Source organism: Aspergillus fumigatus, chromosome 4 (genome assembly GCF_000002655.1).
Source record: "Aspergillus fumigatus Af293 chromosome 4, whole genome shotgun sequence".
NCBI classification, from domain to species: domain Eukaryota; kingdom Fungi; phylum Ascomycota; class Eurotiomycetes; order Eurotiales; family Aspergillaceae; genus Aspergillus; species Aspergillus fumigatus.
The window spans coordinates 795056-812592 of record NC_007197.1 but is presented as its reverse complement, the minus strand read 5'-3'; the positions used below and the strand labels follow the sequence as shown (position 1 = coordinate 812592).

General features: G+C 51.8%; 6 protein-coding genes across 6 annotated transcripts; 1 reads left to right on the top strand and 5 right to left on the bottom strand.

Moving 5' to 3' along the window:
* Nucleotides 1-805: 805 nt before the first annotated feature.
* Nucleotides 806-4988, bottom strand: fphA (putative sensor histidine kinase/response regulator; the record flags this gene model as incomplete). The annotated part of the gene is made up of 2 exons (XM_741383.1): nucleotides 806-1120; nucleotides 1176-4988. 2 exons carry the CDS (start codon nucleotides 4986-4988, stop codon nucleotides 806-808), a joined length of 4128 nt encoding a protein of 1375 aa, XP_746476.1.
* A 481-nt stretch (nucleotides 4989-5469) lies between these two features.
* Nucleotides 5470-6571, bottom strand: AFUA_4G02890 (uncharacterized protein; the record flags this gene model as incomplete). The annotated part of the gene is made up of 2 exons (XM_741382.1): nucleotides 5470-5623; nucleotides 6021-6571. 2 exons carry the CDS (start codon nucleotides 6569-6571, stop codon nucleotides 5470-5472), a joined length of 705 nt encoding a protein of 234 aa, XP_746475.1.
* A 332-nt stretch (nucleotides 6572-6903) lies between these two features.
* Nucleotides 6904-8150, bottom strand: AFUA_4G02880 (uncharacterized protein; the record flags this gene model as incomplete). Its single annotated transcript, XM_741381.1, has 2 exons — nucleotides 6904-7056; nucleotides 7230-8150. The coding sequence occupies 2 exons, from the start codon at nucleotides 8148-8150 to the stop codon at nucleotides 6904-6906; spliced, it is 1074 nt and encodes a 357-aa protein (XP_746474.1).
* A 2236-nt stretch (nucleotides 8151-10386) lies between these two features.
* AFUA_4G02870 (uncharacterized protein) lies at nucleotides 10387-13357 on the bottom strand (the record flags this gene model as incomplete). Its single annotated transcript, XM_077804525.1, has 6 exons — nucleotides 12521-13357; nucleotides 12171-12448; nucleotides 11603-12121; nucleotides 11325-11536; nucleotides 11022-11250; nucleotides 10387-10642 (listed from the first exon to the last, which is right to left on the bottom strand). Exons 1-6 carry the CDS (start codon nucleotides 12869-12871, stop codon nucleotides 10387-10389), a joined length of 1845 nt encoding a protein of 614 aa, XP_077660672.1. The 5' UTR covers nucleotides 12872-13357.
* Nucleotides 13358-13364: 7 nt separating this feature from the next.
* Nucleotides 13365-15045, top strand: AFUA_4G02860 (glycoside hydrolase family 88/105 protein). The gene has a single exon (XM_741379.2). It carries the CDS (start codon nucleotides 13525-13527, stop codon nucleotides 14629-14631), a length of 1107 nt encoding a protein of 368 aa, XP_746472.1. The 5' UTR covers nucleotides 13365-13524; the 3' UTR covers nucleotides 14632-15045.
* Nucleotides 15046-17001: 1956 nt separating this feature from the next.
* AFUA_4G02850 (uncharacterized protein) lies at nucleotides 17002-17520 on the bottom strand (the record flags this gene model as incomplete). Its single annotated transcript, XM_741378.1, has 2 exons — nucleotides 17002-17207; nucleotides 17388-17520. 2 exons carry the CDS (start codon nucleotides 17518-17520, stop codon nucleotides 17002-17004), a joined length of 339 nt encoding a protein of 112 aa, XP_746471.1.
* Nucleotides 17521-17537: the final 17 nt, after the last annotated feature.

The following is a 17537-nucleotide window of genomic DNA, read 5'->3' as shown; positions in this document are numbered from 1 at the left end:
TGAATCGAAAGGAAGGAGCAGTATCAATAGAAATCGCAGAACAACTACCGCAAAGTCATTCTGCGGTAGAATAAAGGGAGTAAACCTCGAATGGCAAGATGGAGGGTTGGAAGATGTGAGCAAGAAGGTCTGGAGGTGTTTTAGAGCGGAGGCATGACAGGCTGCAATGACGATAATCAGGAAGTTGATCAGCAGCTTCAGCACGGACCACCCCCTCGATCTTCGTTCGGTTCATTCCTCCCAACTGTCTGAGCCGAGTGTGATACTACGATCTGTCAATTGATTGAAGAATATTGATGGTATCTTGATGATTCGAATATGGTAGGTAGTTACAAGAAGAAGAGGGATTAATCTAGAGGTGGAATGTCAAGTGGTGACTAGGGAAACAACGTCTTGTAGTAGGGATATTTCGTGCTCTCCCGCCTCAACATTACCAAATAAAGAGAAGAGGGAGCTAATCAATCAACACCACAAACAATTCACAATAGAAGAAAATCATCCAATGCATGCAGAGCTATCATTGCCTGACAGCATGACAAGACATGACATTCATCAATCAGTGACACATCATACGGACCTATTCCTCACTTGCTTATATGTGAGGCAAGTGCAATCAAAATGACGAAACGGATAATGGCGGAGAACTTTCTGTCAGAGGGGAAAAAGAAAGAAAAATCCCTGCTCATAATTGATAACAACAACTGGCATTTCCACAAATGCGACCCGTCGGAACGAGTTGCCGAGGTGAGGTGTCGATGGTGATGCGATGAGATGATAATAGGAGCAGAGAAAAAGCTGTAGGAGGTCAGAGCTCCCCATGGTGTTTGAACCAGCCTCCCAACTCCCAGTAGCCAGGTCGGTAAATGGTGGCATTGCGAATGTCGTGGTTCTCAAGACTGTCCAAGAGAACACCCAACCGGTTGAAGTTGATAGGTTTCATAATCCACCCGTCAAAACCGGCTTCAATGTACAGTTGTGCGTCTTTTTCGAGGAGTGATGCTGAAACCGCGAAGACAGGTACGTGGCCATTCCTGCTCGCTTTTTCAGACAGCGGGGGTTGAAATTCTTGCTCGAACTGGCGGATCATCCTGGTAGACTCGGTACCGTCGACAATCGGCATCTGACCCGGGTTAGCATGGCCTGGAATACATCACGGAGGAAATGAAGTTAATCACCTGAATATCCATCAGAACAACGTCGACCTTCGTAGAATCACGGCGAAACGCAGCTGCACATTCTTCGCCATTTCCTGTGAGGATGACAGCGTGCCCCAATTTACTGAGTCGTTTCTCCACGATCTTGCTGTTAACAGGGTCGTCCTCAGCAACGAGAACGCGCAGAGTAGTCGGTTCAGCGTTGGGGGCAGGTGCTGAGGATGGTTCAGCCGCGCTTGGCAGCTCTGCCGAGGTTCCAGGTTGGCTCAGAAAAGCTTTGGCCGGGGGTGAAGGTGGCCGCTCCACATCCTCAAGGGGAATTCGGATCGCTGTCATTGGGACTCCCGAGTCGGTAACGGGTTCGTGGCCAGGTAAAGGTGGGGAGACCGGAGGCATCATTGTGCGTGACGTGCTCGGAAAGGCGGGAGCTTGTGTCACTGGCCATTGTTCCGGAATCGATTCGTCCTTTAAGTTTGGAAGAGATTGGGTAGACATTGCATGTCTGTTGTGCGCGCTGCCCTGAGTGCGTTCCACTGGTCTGGGGTCTCTTTCCTCAGATCCTTCGCTGGTTGTTCGTTGTAGCAGAGGGGAATCCTGCATGGCACTAATCAATCGATCGGCTTCACTCCTGTTGCTTCTGCCGCTGCGAGAGCTATTGTAACTGCCCTTGCTGTGATCGCTGCCGGTACTGCGACGCCGCTGCTCGCCGCCTCGGGTGGACTTGCTGTCGACGAGCATGAACTCCACTTCCTGCTGAATCGGAACAGCTGGTTCCACGATATCCGGCACAGATGGCTCTTCTGATTCCCCAGACGCCACGTCGTCCGGAACTGGGAAGTTAAGTGAGATTTCGAAATAGCTACCCTTGCCCTTCTCCGATCGAACACTCAACTGGCCGTGCATGTTGCGAACAATTCGAGCAACCAACGCCAGACCCAAGCCGAGTACACGTTTATCCTGACTGCATGAGTCGAGAGGGTGCGTCTGGTCTTCCGGATCAAACCAATAATTGTCATCATCCGTCGAGACCTGCTCAAGTTCTTGGAACAAAGCCTCAAGGGTGCTCTGAGACATTCCTGATCCCGTGTCCAAAACGGTCATTTGGACCACCACACATCCTGGCTGCGCCTGCTCGAGAGAGCGCCAAATCTCCGTGGTCACGCTGCCTGCTGTTGTATGCCGAACAGCATTGGAAATGAGATTGGTGAACACCTGGCGAACCCGACGCTGGTCGCCAATAACCGCTGGGGGAAGTCCAGGGTGCGCTACTACTTTGTAATGAATGCTCTTACGCTTGGCCTCTCCCTCAAACATATCAGTGGCTTCTCGGAAAGTGGCTGGAAGGTCAAATATTTCATCCTTGATGAGTTTCTGGCCCTTTTCAGCGTTGGTCAGATCCAGAAGGTCGTTGATGACATAGATCAGAGATTTAGATGCAGAGTAGGATTTTGTAAGGTTGTCGCGGGTTTCAGGGTCCAAGGAGCCTTCCAAAGCGATCTCCAGATAGTTGATGACAGCGTTCAGCGGCGTGCGAAATTCATGGGCCGAGTTTGCGAGGAGGAGCCGTGTCAATTGCGAGTTCTCCATTGCGGCTTCCTTTTGTCGCCACACTTTAATGAACTTGCCATAAACGAGACACAACACAGCTGCCGTCTCCACATCGGACTCGGTCCATTCTCGAGACTGGTCTAGGACTGTTTCTCGCCAGGTCTGAAAACTTTTCCGCGGTTCCAGATGGCCGTTTTGAGGTTTCTTGTCATACGGGTTTCCGGCCCATTTGATCTCTGTAAGATGTCCCCGACGGAAGAAGACCATGAAATCAGTGCCACCGGCCGACAAAGGCACATAGAGCATGCCGGAGATGTGCTTAAACCCAGGAGCATAAAAGAGGTCGGGAAAGTCTTTAGTGATGTGATGTGAAGCAACCACAGAATTCATCCGTTGCATCCTGAGGTATTCCAGTAAAGCCAAGATTTCCTGTGAGTGCGTCATCTTTCCTAGAAGCTTCGTCTCATTACGAATTGAGAGAGCACCATAGTCGGCGTCAAAGAGTTTGAGCAGGTCATCCGAAGTGGCGATGATGTATCCCGAGGGGTTTTGGTCGGTTGGTACGGTATTGATCAGTTTGCGGGCTTGGAGCCGTGATGCGTAAGATAGACGTTCGATATTCCGCGACACAGTGTCGCCAATCAACCGGCAGATTTTTCGAACCGGAAATGAGACTCTCATGCCGTGAGTCCCGTAGGTGTGACATGAGATGAGACCCCACAGCTCGTTGAAGCCACTGATACTGATCGACATGGAAGCACGTACGCCCATATTTGCCAGATATTTGAGGTGGATGGGCGACATTGCACGCAAGTAGGAATGTGTCATGTCTACAGGCGTTTGCAAGTCCTCCAGCGTCCGACAGACCAATCGCGATGTGACCTGATCGCGATCATACAGCAAGCGAACTTTGTTGATCCGATACAAGTCACGCGCTTGCTTCGGAATATCCGAGGCCGGAAAGCAGAGTCCTTTGTACAAGTCGACGCTCGCTTTGGGATCAACCAGTTCAGCAACAACAGTTCCGTTCCATTCGGTGTCGAACTGATAGATCAGAACACGATGAAAACCAGTCAATTCTTTTACCAAACCAGTGGTCGTGTTTAACAAAGAATCCAGCGACTTGGTACGACCCAATTGATCTTGGATCTGAGACAAGATGCTAAACACCTCCATTGCAGCGGCCTCGCCTCGTCTCCGACGCGCATTTCGTAGCAATCGCAGGGGTTGACTGATATTGACTGTGCTGTGTTCGAGTTGCTCCGGCGTCGGTTCGACTCCAAGAGTATCGGTCGGCGTCACCGGGGTAGTTAGTCCGGAAACACTCAAGGGATTGATTCGATCGTCCTCCAATTCAAACTCGCAGATAATCGAATTTGAGTCGGCTGGGCTGAGATGGGTGGCGCACCAGAATCGCCGGGGTTTACCAGAAGGGAGCTTCACAGACAAAAGGAAAACCTCGGGGCCATCGACGGAAGGGTCAAATCCATCGTCGCGGATGAGATCAAGATGATCCAATAGATTATCTTTCTGCTCTTCATCCAAAATGTCACAGAAGTTTGGTAATGCAAAGAGACACTTGGGTGAGTGTCCAAGGATAACCTCAGAATTCTCGCTGGCTACACGGACCACCAACTTCCCTTCAATTTCCTCCCGCAGCACAAGCAAACATCCGAAACTCTGCACCGCACCAGGGATGTGGATCGGTTCGTCTTCGCATGCTTGATAAGAATCATTGGCTCTTCCAGTGATGACCATATGGCCACCATCGGTCACTACATGACGAAATCGGGCAGTAACAAGACCATGCTCGGAATCGACCTCTGGATCCTGAGTCTTGGTCAGAGCGGAATCCGGAGTCGGGGTGGGACTGGCGCTGTGAGAACGGCCTTGGTCGGGCGGCTCAGACGATGAACCTGCAGTATCCGGCGCTGGTGGAGGTGGCTCAGTAGCGGAAAAATTACCTGCGCTTGTTTTTGTCTGCGCTCGCATCTTATCCCAGGTCTCGGCATTGATAATAGACCATTCTCGCGCTCCGGTGGCGGGTGAGCTCAGATTACTCTCCGCCTGCTGTTGCGACTGAGAGACCGTTGAGGGATCAACGGAGATGACCGACCGGATTGGATACACTCGGTCTTCACTCTCGAAGCCAGTGGAACTCTCCATTCCTGACTTCGGTGCGCGAGTCACGGCGCCTTCCTCTCCTACAGCACCTGACGTCGTTTCGGAGAGGTCCTCGTCATTTTTCTGCCTCGTTGGAGAGGAGGCATTGGCTCTTGACGCCATGCTGGATGACAGCTTGTAAAACAAAAGCGGCGACCGACGTGGCTATACCATCATTTGGCCAATGGGTTGTGTGGTTGGCACGACCCCAATCACGTCGAATTCGGGTTCAAGTCCGCTCCGTAGATCCCAGGTCGGTTCCTGTATCTCGTCACCGTAGCTGGCTCGAAAGGCAGCCAGAAAGCGCCGCTGGAGAGGAACCCGGGTGCGAATCACTGTGGAAAAGGTAAGAAAAACCGTCGTCGCAGATCCCAGCTGAATGCGGGGCAGGTGGAAGGAGCTCTGAACATGACAGAAAACAGTTAGCGACGGTTTAACGAAGTAGATGGGTGAGATAGCCGTACCGAGACGAACAAGAACAGAATAGAAACATATGTTGTACGCCACTACCGAAAAACTTCCAAGGAGGGCTTCAATGCATTACAAATTGCGGGCAATTGCCCCAGTGTCCCTGCATCGAACCAAGCTGACGGGAGTGTCTTAGTCAGTACACGTTTGCCGCGACAGCGGGACCACTGAGAAACCCCAGTTGTGAAATCAAGGTCAGGGACTGGACTTCACAGAGCTCAATTCGATGTTGCCAACCTGGTTGGACCCATTGTAAGGACGTGCGGCAGTTCAGAGTGGAGTGATCCCAGCTTTAGCAGCCCCATCTCATCGCAAATTCCCGACCAGCTGAGCCTGGCTATCCAATGATCGTTCTACAGCCTGCCGTCCTGTGATGAGTGCCTGAGGCGCCACTTCTGCCTGGACCTGGCCCCGCCAATCACATTATCCGTTCTGCAGCCATGAATACCGCCTTTGGTGGCCTACATCTGTGCCTGAGGTGTCTATAATCCACAGATTTGAGGCCAAGAAAAAGGGTCCAACTAGCGCCTTAGGCACCCTCTGAGCCACTAGGGGCGTAGCAGTACATACTCCATACAGATCATGATGGATTCGCCAGTGCGGCAACTTTGCTCCTGATGACATCATGTATCCCAACAGCGCTGTTCCGACGTACTAACGGCTATGGAATACTGAACGCCAAATCACCCCGTCGACTTTGCCTCCCCATACGCCGACTCGCGCTGCAACCGCGCCGCCTGGTCCTGCACCGGTCGAGCATCCATGAACGTCCGCATCTCGACTGCGACAAACCCACCCTTACCCTCGCCGTCGCCATTAGACTGAGAGCCTGCCCTCTGTAGCTCGAGGATGTTAAACTCCCTCACCTGCACCTCGAACTCATCGGGGTCATTACGGAAGACGGTGCCGCTCGTCGCCTCGAACATCACCGTCCGGGGTCCGCCGTTTCCGTTCCCTGTATCCGGCCGTGCAATATCCCACGCCTTGTGGATCTCGTGTTGAAAGCGCTGGATATGTCGCTGGCGGACGTTTAGGAGACCGATCACGTCTGTGCCTCTGTTGGGGGGTCCGCTGCCCACGACGACACGGGCGTCGGGATGGATGAAGCGGGAGATGGGATTTGTAGTTGGATCGAGGGAGTCCAGGGCTGGGAGGAAGTGTCTGAGGAACTGGAGGCCTGGCGATGCGGTCGAGGGGATTGACTCGTAGGGTCCTTCGTGGGTGTAGACTTGCTGCATGGTTGATGTCGGTCATGTCGTAGGTTTTGTCTGGTTACGGGCAGAGGTGGTGTAGATGTGGTGGCTATGAGTGCCACCGGTGTGGCGTTCACAGACGACTCGCCGCTCTACTGTAGGTAACTGCAAGAAACAACATGACAACTTCATGGATTACACATTTTAGGACTCATATACTCATATTTGACTCGTATCTACAAAAGGTGGTGTCATGATATATATAGGATGAAGATACATGTCCGATGTACATGAGGTGCCAAGGGCATGCTTTCCAAATCGTGTCGAGAGAGTTTTCACAGACAGGACAGTGCACGGCACATTCGATAGATGCCGAATCACGGCTGAAGGTGTACAGGTGTGTCCTGACCGAAATCGTACATGATGCCAAGCTCGAGAGCCAAGGTCATGTTCATACCGATAATGGTGTCAGCCCAGTGCAGACGGCTGCTCGGAATCTCAGTCTGGCTGAGACAAAAAGTGCTTGCAGGCTGCGGTCGATACCAATATTCCAGACTCTGATGCACTGGAAGAGGACCCGTCCTGCCCTGTTTTGAAGGTTGAGGCACATTTCGTGCGTATTTTCAAAAGGTTGATGATGTCATGTGCAGTGTCATGGAGGTTCGGTATGTTCAAAGTGTCGACTGTTCCGTTCGGATCGAACAAGGCTGTCGAGTGAGATTGCATCCCATCGGCGTGAGGAGGTGCGTTGATTGACCGGCGCCGCGTGTGTAACATCGCCAGTGATTCGAGATGGGTCGACAAAGGTGGGATACTCATCGACGTCGGTGGTACTCGAGACTTGAGGAGCATGGATGAGAGAGACCAGCTTCCTCAGTACGCCAAACTCGAGCTTGAGCTTGACACTGTAGACCGCCGCCTTGAGTGTGACCTGGAGTGTGTAGAGACCGAGATACTCCAAGACCAGAAGAGCCACGTCCAAGAGTACCATTACAAGGTTGATAGCAATCAACTCATACATGATTTTGTTTCGGCTCGATGCCTTGTCCGGCCGCAACCGAAGCAACTTGATGGTCTCCACAATATAGATTCCAGAAATGAACATTTCCTGGGCGGTGAACCAGGAAATCTGCATTCGCTCCACAAAATTGTATCCTTTGATAACGGGCTGGGTGCCGACGTAGACGGTCAGATAGTTGAGAACAGTCGTTGGAATCAGCAGGACGATGGAGTCAATGATGATAATGTACAGTACGCGCCGAAGAAGTTTCTGATTCTGCACCACCAAATGAAGTCGCGAGTACAACACAAACGACTGGCCGGGCACCATGAAGTAAAACCCAATAGTGGCAATGGAGATGGCGAGACCAATGGGCCCAATACGGAAGAACTGCAGCAGGTGACCAACAGCGTGGGGAATAACCCCAAGTACACCCGACAATAGAAGACTCCAAAAGTAGAGGCCACTGTAGCGATTGAACGTAAGGAAAATGAGAATCACGAGCTCAACGGCATTGTAAAGAGCGATCGAGTTAAACACCACCACCAAGATCCGTATTGCCAGGCTGTGGATTTCAGAGTTTTTTGCCACACCCTCAGGAAGCTCAGTGATGGAGTTCAACATGATGAAACGAAGTGTCGTGTACGTAAAGAGCGTTGCTAAGGAAGCTTGCTGAGAAGGAGCGACGAGAGAAACGACCCCGCTGAGAAAGTCACGGCAAATGAGGCAAGGATATCGAGAGAAGTTTGTTTGCCAGAAATTCGAATATCACAAGTTGGTCTGCGATTGTCAGGTAGAGCGCCATAGCATTTTCAGAACCACCCTCTTCAGGTCAACTTCGCAAATCTCCCGTTCGTCATAACCAAGTCGCTAATGCCCTTGTTTCGACCGTCACTACTCGCAGTTGCATCTCCTATGGTGACCGATGCTGGAGTAGATTGCAAGTCGAAGGGACATCGATTGACCAACCAACCAAACCACCAGGGATCAATGCTGCAGCATAGATTTCCTGGCTATGGTGGTGGCTTTCTGAATTGCCGAATAATGGGGTCAAGGTGCGGTGGCGGCGGGATCCTCTCCTCCGAAGAGACCGATCAGAAGCCGGTGTCAAACAACAAACACAATGGCTGGTAAGGGAAACGAAATAAATAAGCACAAGGGAATGAATGGAGAAGTTCAGGAGACGAGAAAGTGAAGGAAGTTAAAAGGAACGAACGCATGGGCCTTGTGGAGTCTGGGGTTCGAGAGCCATTTTTTTTTATTCCCTGCTTTCTCGCCCTTGAGGCGATTCGATCATTTCCCATCGACCCAGAAAAATTATGGGGAAGAATTAGAGACGGGGCTTGCACTAAACCTGATACGGTATATGAATGCCTTCATGTCGCCTGAGGCAGAAAGCCCACAAAAGGGTCCGTGAATCGTGGTCGTGAAGCTCAAATGGCTATGGGCCAGCCGACTGGAAGACGCGATTCAAATTTCTCCATCCGTCATTATTGTGCTGCTCGCTGATTTGCCTCCAACGGTATGGTCTTACTCTGGTTGTCAGGTTGGTTCCGTGGTGGCAGATGCCCAGTGTTGAGGTCCACATATTGTGGCCTTTGAGCAGTTCACGGTTCCCTTCGAGCCGGCCGAGTCAAAACTCATTTTGCGGTAGAAACACGCTTGTTGATGATTTGAAAAAGCAGTGGGCAAATTTTTGACCCACGTTGAGAACCAGAAACCGAGAATTATTAGAAATTTCCCATTCGTCCCGAGATGTCGAGAGATATGACTGTTACCATTAATGCGGACTCCCAGGGAGAGGCTCGAGTCAGGTGACCCCGAGGCAATACGATGACGAGTCTCTTCGTTGGTGACTGGTTTGGGCAAGTGGTCGTCTAATGCCGCCTTGACTCTGCGAGGACAAGTTTGGATCTCTGCTGCTTCAATTTCAATTGCAAGCCTCGAAATTCGAGAGGACCCCACCTGGAAAAGTGTCCACTTTTCTCGGGTTCTTTACCTACTTCGGTGATGGTGACCCCGACCAACTGTCCTCGGCTCCTGTGCATACTAAATGTTGATACTAAACGACATGGCAGTTGATGAGCGATGTATCTCATATTATGTTCGGTTTTGATTATTGCTGGTGAGATAATTATGGTACTTAATTCAGACCAGAAGCACCATGCATCTACGGCTACCCGGGTCGCAAAGTCTGCCCTCGATTGCCGGCGTGGCCGCATAAGCTATGCTTGAAGATGAGCTTTTTACATACCTCTGCCTCTGGCGGAAAGAGTCTCATGCCGATTATTAGAGCTCCCTGTGCAGGTTGCGCTCAAATTCCTGTCAGGCTGGTGGATCATCGCTGCCGTCGAGGATGTCTTACCGGTCGCGGATAGTCTCACCATGGGTTGTGGAATATATTTCCTGACGGCGGAGAAGTCCACGACGCAATGGAGGGGCATGAAGGAGACAATACAATGAGTGGTTTATTCGATCGCACTTGATCCAAGAACACATAGGAGTAGGGCATTGCTAATTGCCTCTGTCCCTTTCAGCTATCAAAGACCCTAGCGATCCTTTCTTCTGTTGTCCATATCCCGACCGCAGTGTCGTCAAGCTCGCCTAGAGAGCTACAACACTCTGAAGACAGAATAATTCCACCCTCTCGCTTTATAGAGCTATGGTATCTACCTGTTTGGTGGTTTGCCCAATATTAACGGCAAGGGATTGGTCGAGCTTTGCTGCCATGGACCGAGCCATGGCGCAGTGGATGAAGGACGGGACTGGGCCATGGTCACGCTACTCGTGTCAGGTTGAGGCTGGCTTCTTCAAATCAGACAATCCCCTTGCGTCGGCAGAATCCAGGCGCTTCCACGACCTACTCAAGCGCTCTCGAATCAGGAGTTAGTTCGGTCTGGCACAAGATGGGCAGCCCGGTGACGCGGACGCGGCCGTGGACAGCCGATTCCGCGTGCTCGGCCTCGAGAATCTGCGTGTGGTGGACATGAGCGTTGTGCCAGTTCTCCTGAGCACCCTCTTGCAAGTTCCCGCGTATATGATCGTTATGACTTGCACCGAGGTGTTCGTGGAATATGATCTGAACCGAAGCGGTAATTTCAAGCCGCGGCTGTATACTATCGAAACTAAATACTATATCACACGACGAACCGAATAGTAATTAGTGCCTTGGCGTTGTCTTGGAGAAATCCACAGAACTCTAGTCTTCTGCACTATGCCGGAGAGTAGCTCGGAGCGTAGACTGCCTTGGGTGCTTGCAAGAGTTTATAAATACTCTACAACACTGACCAGACCGAGGTCGTCAGAAAAACTAAAACACCCTGTTGAATATACAAAGAGTACAGTTGAGCGGGTACAGATGAATAAGATTACGCGACAGAAGACTCATACGGAAACATTAAAGGCTGTGCTATTACCAATCGATCACATTCAACATGTACATCAATAAACCCCTCAGAGAACCGTAACACATGTGCAGACATTTAGTAGATATACCGGAAATGCAAATTCTCCTGGTCCGTGCGGTCCTCAAAGGCATGGGTGAGGTTGTTATCCGCCGCGGACAGGCCATTCTCTTCCAGCACACGGGCCTTTTTCTTGTTCTGGAGGGCGAGCCAGAAGCGCAGGAAGATGATGGCGAGGGTCAGGCAGACGTAGCAGCCCAGGTGGACGCCGAAAGCGATGAAATAGCGGGGGGCGTCTCTGTCGAGGAAGACTTGAGGGCCTGGATGAGATTCGTGTTAGTTTGATGTCTGCTTTTTTGTGGGGGGGGGGGGGGGAGGAATGAAGGAGGACTACCGATGGAGTTGCCGACGGCCCAGGAGACGAAGGTGGCTGCGACGACGGTGGATTTCTTGGTGGCGCCCGCGATGTTGCGGGAGACCATGGAGAGACACAGGGTCTGGGCGGACCAGAAGGAGAGGGTGATGTAGTAGCTGATTAACAGGCCGACCTTGGTGCCCAAGTTCTTGTTCTCGACGGTCATGAGGACGATGGTTCCGATGTAGGATCTGGGGTCATGGATGTCAGTGGATGGGGCGCTAGTAGTAGAGAAGGGGGCAAACAAGAAAACTCACGGGATGACAAAACCCAGCATGACGAACAGGTTCTGTCCGGTCTTCTTGACCAGCCAGGCGGAGCCCAGGAGGACGATAATGATATAGAAACCCAGGACCATGGCGAGAAGCTGCGTCTGCAGCACGGTGAAATTGAAGCCGCTGATGATGATGTTGGCGAACGCACCCAGACCGCTGGTTGGCAGGGTGGTGAAGATCTGAATGGCGCAGTAGCAGTACATCTGGGGATCGCGGAAGGCCTCCCACATTTGGTAGGCGCGGAACTTCTTGTTCTGCATACCAGTCTGGTTGGCACGGACTCGTTCAACCATCAGGTGCTTGTCCTCCTCGCTGAAACACTTGGCGCGCATAGGCGAGTCGGGCATCCAGAAGATAACGAAGAGACCCCACAGCACGGAGATAACGCCGTAGGTGATGAAAAGAGCCTGCCACGAGTGGATGGCCTTGTCCTTGCCGATCAGACTGAAGCAGTACGCGAGTAGACCGCCGACGATCTGCTGACCACCGTTCATCATGTACCTGATGGATTGTCAGGAGCATTCATGTTAACGTTGTGTGATCGACATACCAGTAGGTTACGGTCGCCGCCTGCTCCTCTCTCTTGTACCACATACTGGACAGCAAGACGAAGGTTGGCTGGCAGCAGGCCTCAAAGATACCCAGCAGGGTCCGCAGCACGACCATGTGCGTGAAATTCTTGCTAGCCGCATGCAGAGCCAGCACAGAACCCCAGAGACAAATGTTGATGCCCAGGTACTTGGCAATAGGAACACGTTGGATAATCCAGTTGGTCGGGTATTCGACGATCAAGACAGCGATGTAGATACAGGTGGTGAGCCAGGAGTACTAGGAGCGATGACCATTAGCATCCGCCGCTCAGAGAAGATATCCCAGTGAAAAAGGGAAGACAAGAGTTACCTTCTGGCCGTTCTGTAAATGCAGATCGGTGCGGATGCCCATGATCGAGGCAAAAGACAAGGTACCCTTATCCAGAGCCTGGAGGAAATACGTTAAGATCATGATGATCAGCACGCGGCGATCGATCATGCGCTTCAAACGCTTGCTCGTAGCTTCATCGACATCGACCTGTCCGCGAGCCACATATTCCTGGAGATCCTTGTCCATCCGAGAGTAGTCGGCCTCATCTTTTTTGAGCCCATCAGACAACACCCGTTCGACATGGTTGATGTCCTTGGGCTGCTTCTGGTCATCTCCAGCTTCTGGTGAGCTGGAGGTCACCGGGTTTGAGGCAAGTGTTTTTTCTGCCATGACGGTAGAAAGAGAGCTTGTGGAATATGAATGAGATCAAAGAACCAAAGCTTGATTGAGAGCAGTGCGAACAGATACAGCAGCACAGGGGGGAGAGGTCCGACCGAGAAGGAAGACAAGGGGGGAGCTCTGGCCTTTTTATCAAGAGAAAGCAGCCCAGGCCAGTCGAGTCTCAGACAAACAGCCAATTCGAGAGATCATTACCCCGGTCGCAACACAAATCGGCGGTGCGGATGGTTTCCTGCTGGCTTGACTCTTTTCCCCGGCTTTCTTGGCAACGCCTCCCCATGGGACAAGTGACTGGAGATAACTGGATCTGGGAGGCAAGCGGGGTGGAATGGCCCGAGAACACTGGCATGATCACAGCCACTCAACGATTCCTATCCGCAACGGCTTTGGACACGGCCAATACCGTCGCTTCTGGATTCGAATTGGCTCCTGCTTGGCGTTGGGTTTCGGTGTGTTGATGGCCCGAAGGCTGCTTCGTCCCACGCGGAGAATTTCCCCCCATTTCTTCCGCGTATCACCAGTGGCAGGATTTATAGCTAGATGCAGCGAGTCAACCTTTATCATCCTGGAGAAAGCAATTAAAAAAAGAAAGAAGAATTGCATGCGTGCCGAGTGACCATCGCTGCGCAAACAAATAAACGAGAATGGCTTCCCAGAGACCCTCACAGACCGAGGTCCATCAGACCGTCAAACAGCTCATCAATAACCTGGTCAACATCAGAGACGCCACAGGCAAGTTCCTGCTGCGGTTACAAGATGGCCGCGTTATTGACACCAAGTCCTGGCACGGGTGGGAGTGGACGCATGGTATCGGCCTGTACGGGATCTGGAAGTACTATGAGATGACCGGCGACGAGTCCCTCCTGCGCATTATTGAAGATTGGTTTGCTGCGCGGTTCGCCGAGGGCGGCACCACCAAGAATATCAACACCATGGCTGTCTTCCTGACGCTGGCCTACGTCTATGAGAAGACGGGCAATGTGACCTACCTGCCCTGGCTGGATGCTTGGGCCGAATGGGCCATGTACGAGCTGCCTCGCACGCGATACGGTGGCATGCAGCACGCGACCTACCTGACCGAGAACTACCAGCAGCTGTGGGACGACACGCTAATGATGACCGTTCTGCCGCTGGCGAAGATCGGCAAGCTCCTGAACCGTCCCGAGTACATTGCCGAGGCCAAGAGGCAGTTTCTCGTTCACATCAAGTACCTCTTTGACACCCAGACAGGGCTTTGGTTCCACGGCTGGACCTTCGAGGAGGGAGGGCACAACTTTGCACGAGCGCGCTGGGCCCGCGGTAACAGCTGGGTCACCATCGTCATTCCTGAGATTATCGAGCTGCTCGACCTTGAGCCGACAGATCCGATCCGCATCCACCTCATCGACACGCTCGAGGCCCAGTGTGAGGCCCTGCAGCGGCTGCAGGAGAGCGAGACGGGTTTCTGGCACACCCTCCTGGACCATCCGGACTCGTATGTCGAATCGTCCGCAACCGCGGGGTTTGCGTATGGCATCTTGAAAGCCGTCCGCAAGCGGTACATTGGCGCGCAGTATCGGCCCGTCGCGGAGAAAGCGATCGCGGCCGTGATGAGCGCCGTGGACGAGCACGGCGAGCTTCAGAATACCAGCTTCGGCACAGGAATGGGTGATTGCTTGCAGTTCTACAAGGACATTCCACTGACGGCGATGCCATACGGACAAGCCATGGCGATCATGGCGTTGGGAGAGTATCTGCGGACATGTTTATAGGTTCAGTTCTTTTATTATCTTTCGAAGAGCTGCATTGATAGATTGGTTGGCCGGAGTTGACTTTGTACATAGTTTTCTGCGAGAAATCCATGTGTCAGTCTTGCATGACTTGATGAAAGAGCAAGCATCTCGAGAATCTTCACTGTGTTATGTAGAGACTTTCCCGACTTGCAGTTCCTCGTCTATGATGAGCATCGTACGGGCATTGTCGGTATCAGCTCTCCGCAGGTGGATAATAGACACCAAATTCAATGGAAAATCCACAGTTTTATACAGTCACTGCCCAAAAAGTGATTGGCATGTCCAGTAAAGGTGAGCTCAGATGAGGACACTGGGATCGGCGGGCGGGGCGGAAAGGATTCTGGATAGCTTCACGATCGATGAAATGGCACGTATGGAAACCCAGAACAGTCCAGCTAACCTCGAAGATAACTATAAGACCGAGACCTTGTAAACTGATTCAGCGAGCAAAGGGTGTCGGGATAATTCTGCTTATTGTGTCGGAGCCTGTACCAGCACCCATAGAACACGTGATGCTGCTGCACTTCCAATTGACATCTTTGACCCGAGAAGATCAACAAGCTGCTCTACGTTGTTGCTATATGCATAGCATGGTATGTACTCTACGATGGTGCCCCTTGGGACAACTTTCTAACTGTCTTAGACTTATGGCATGCTCGAATCTCCGCTATACACTTCGGATTGGGTTCTCTCGACAACCACCGACCTAGCATCAAATGACACGTCCGTACTCAGCTACGAGCTTATCAAAAACAACCGGCTACAAATCAAAGCAACAAGCTCAATCAGGTTGCAGTACCACAGATCCGAAGGTCCCAAGGTTGAAGAACCTACGGGAAATTGACCCGCGACCTGGAATGAGCCTGGTTAAACAAGCTGCACGGACACCACTACGACAACTAGCAAAGAGTCCAGACATAGGACAAATCCGAGCAAGGTTTCTTTACCGGCCAGAAATGCACCAGACTTGGACCATCACTACGCCCAAGCTTCTTCCTGATCACTACGGCGGTTGCAGGAATCCTTGATGGGAAACTCGCGCCGTCAGACAAAGGAACAAGGGCCATAGAATCATTTCGAATTTCTTCCTTGATAGAAACTTATACGCGTCTAGGCTAGCCAATCCTACCGCTGAACGTTGTATTGTCGGTCATCCACACTGAGGAGCAACCACCTGCCTGGGCTTTCCGCTGAGAGTTATTGAATTATAGGACGCTTGCCCGATTCGGGAGCAATATGATCTATCGTTGGACCGCCATTCTTTATATGGGAACGAGGGGGTTCCTTATGGCGTTGAAGAAGATCGATTCGGAATACGCACGCATTCGATTGATTTGGATGGCCCAGGCCAACAAGCTGAACGTGTTCGATGAGATCAGGGCATATCGAAGATATTGGGAAATACTCACCAGTGGGGAACAGAAGGATATGTTCGCCACGCTCAAAGGACAGTCCTCTGATCAATTGAATTCCGATTCGACCAATCAGAACAATCAGAATCGCGGCATCAAACGACCTAAGCGAGATGATTGCCCATGCGGAGACGACATCTCTTTGATAAATGTCCGTATGCCATCGAATCGATCAGGCTGAAGGGATGGAAGCCGGATCCAGCCGTAATGGAACGATTCGAGAAGATCAAACGGAGTCCGCGGGTGAAGAGCGCGATCGACGCAGCCATGAGGCGAGCGAATGAGAGCTCTAATAAGGAACCTTCATTGATTTCTGTTTGCCATAGTAAATTGCTAGTCGTCGGTGAATCGAAACAGTATTATCAAGTTACAAGAGTTTAGCAATGTGTCAAGGAATCTCACTTAGGATCAGATTCTAAGGGATGGCAAAGATATCAGAGTTCGCCTGGTGTCAACGAGTCTTTGTACACTTATGCTGTGGTTTTCTTTGTCTCATTGATGCTGCCAAGGTTGTCGATATGCGGATCCTATTGTTGAATTGGGCTCAATAGGGAAAAAATCATGACATCCAATCGACGAGCAAATGGTGTTTGATCTAAGGATTCAACAATAGTGGCCTCCATTGTGAATAGAAGTGACAGTCGTTGCAACAGCATTATAAATAGTGAAAATTCCTCGTTCCAGACTTCGACTTGTCACATATTGTCACTCGCCTGCTCTCTCTCTAGGAGTTGTTATACGAGATTTGAACCAACATGACGGATCAGTCCAAGAAGAGATGCGCAGTGGTTAGTCGTCCCGCAGGGTCAGACAGGAAGAGAACTCGGCGCACAAAGCCCGAAACCAGCGACTCGGATGAGCCCATTGTGGTAAGGACATCTACAAGCAGGGTCTCCCGAAACATACTGACATGACAACAGCTCAGCCAGATTCCCAGTCACCCTCCACCTCCAGCGCTGCCACGATCCACCCGTTCCGCCGCTCCCGGGCCGGTCCCAGCCCCCGCCCCAGGCCCAGCTCTCCGCCGAGCCGCTCCTACTGTTCCCCCACTCTCCACTAGGTCCGTGATCGCAACCGATTCGCCCTGCCTTCCGTGCGTCAAGAAATGGACCGATGATGGCTCGACCGTCTGCCACCGCGACGCTGCGCTCGGGAAGTGTCGTTCCTGCAGCCAAGCCGGCGTGGAATGCAGTGGACTTCCGAATCACTTTTACGGTCCGCTCTCCGCGGCGCAGAAACTCCCGGGTCGTGCGCGACGGAGAGCATGCACTGGGATTAAGATTGCTCTGGAGGCATACGAGCGCAAGAATGAAGAGAACGCACCTACCAGGGAAAATCCTGGATCTGGATCGTCAGGACATGAGAGGAGCGAGTTATTGATGGCGATCCGGTAGTTGAATAAGCATGTATTTCGGTTGACGAATACCACTCGAGAAGTTCGGGGGATGGAGCTCATCGCTGACGAGGAGATTT

Bases quoted from the DNA above. Each gene is read 5' to 3' on its own strand.
- AFUA_4G02860 (XM_741379.2), top strand. From the start codon at position 13,525: ATGGCTTCCCAGAGACCCTCACAGACCGAGGTCCATCAGACCGTCAAA.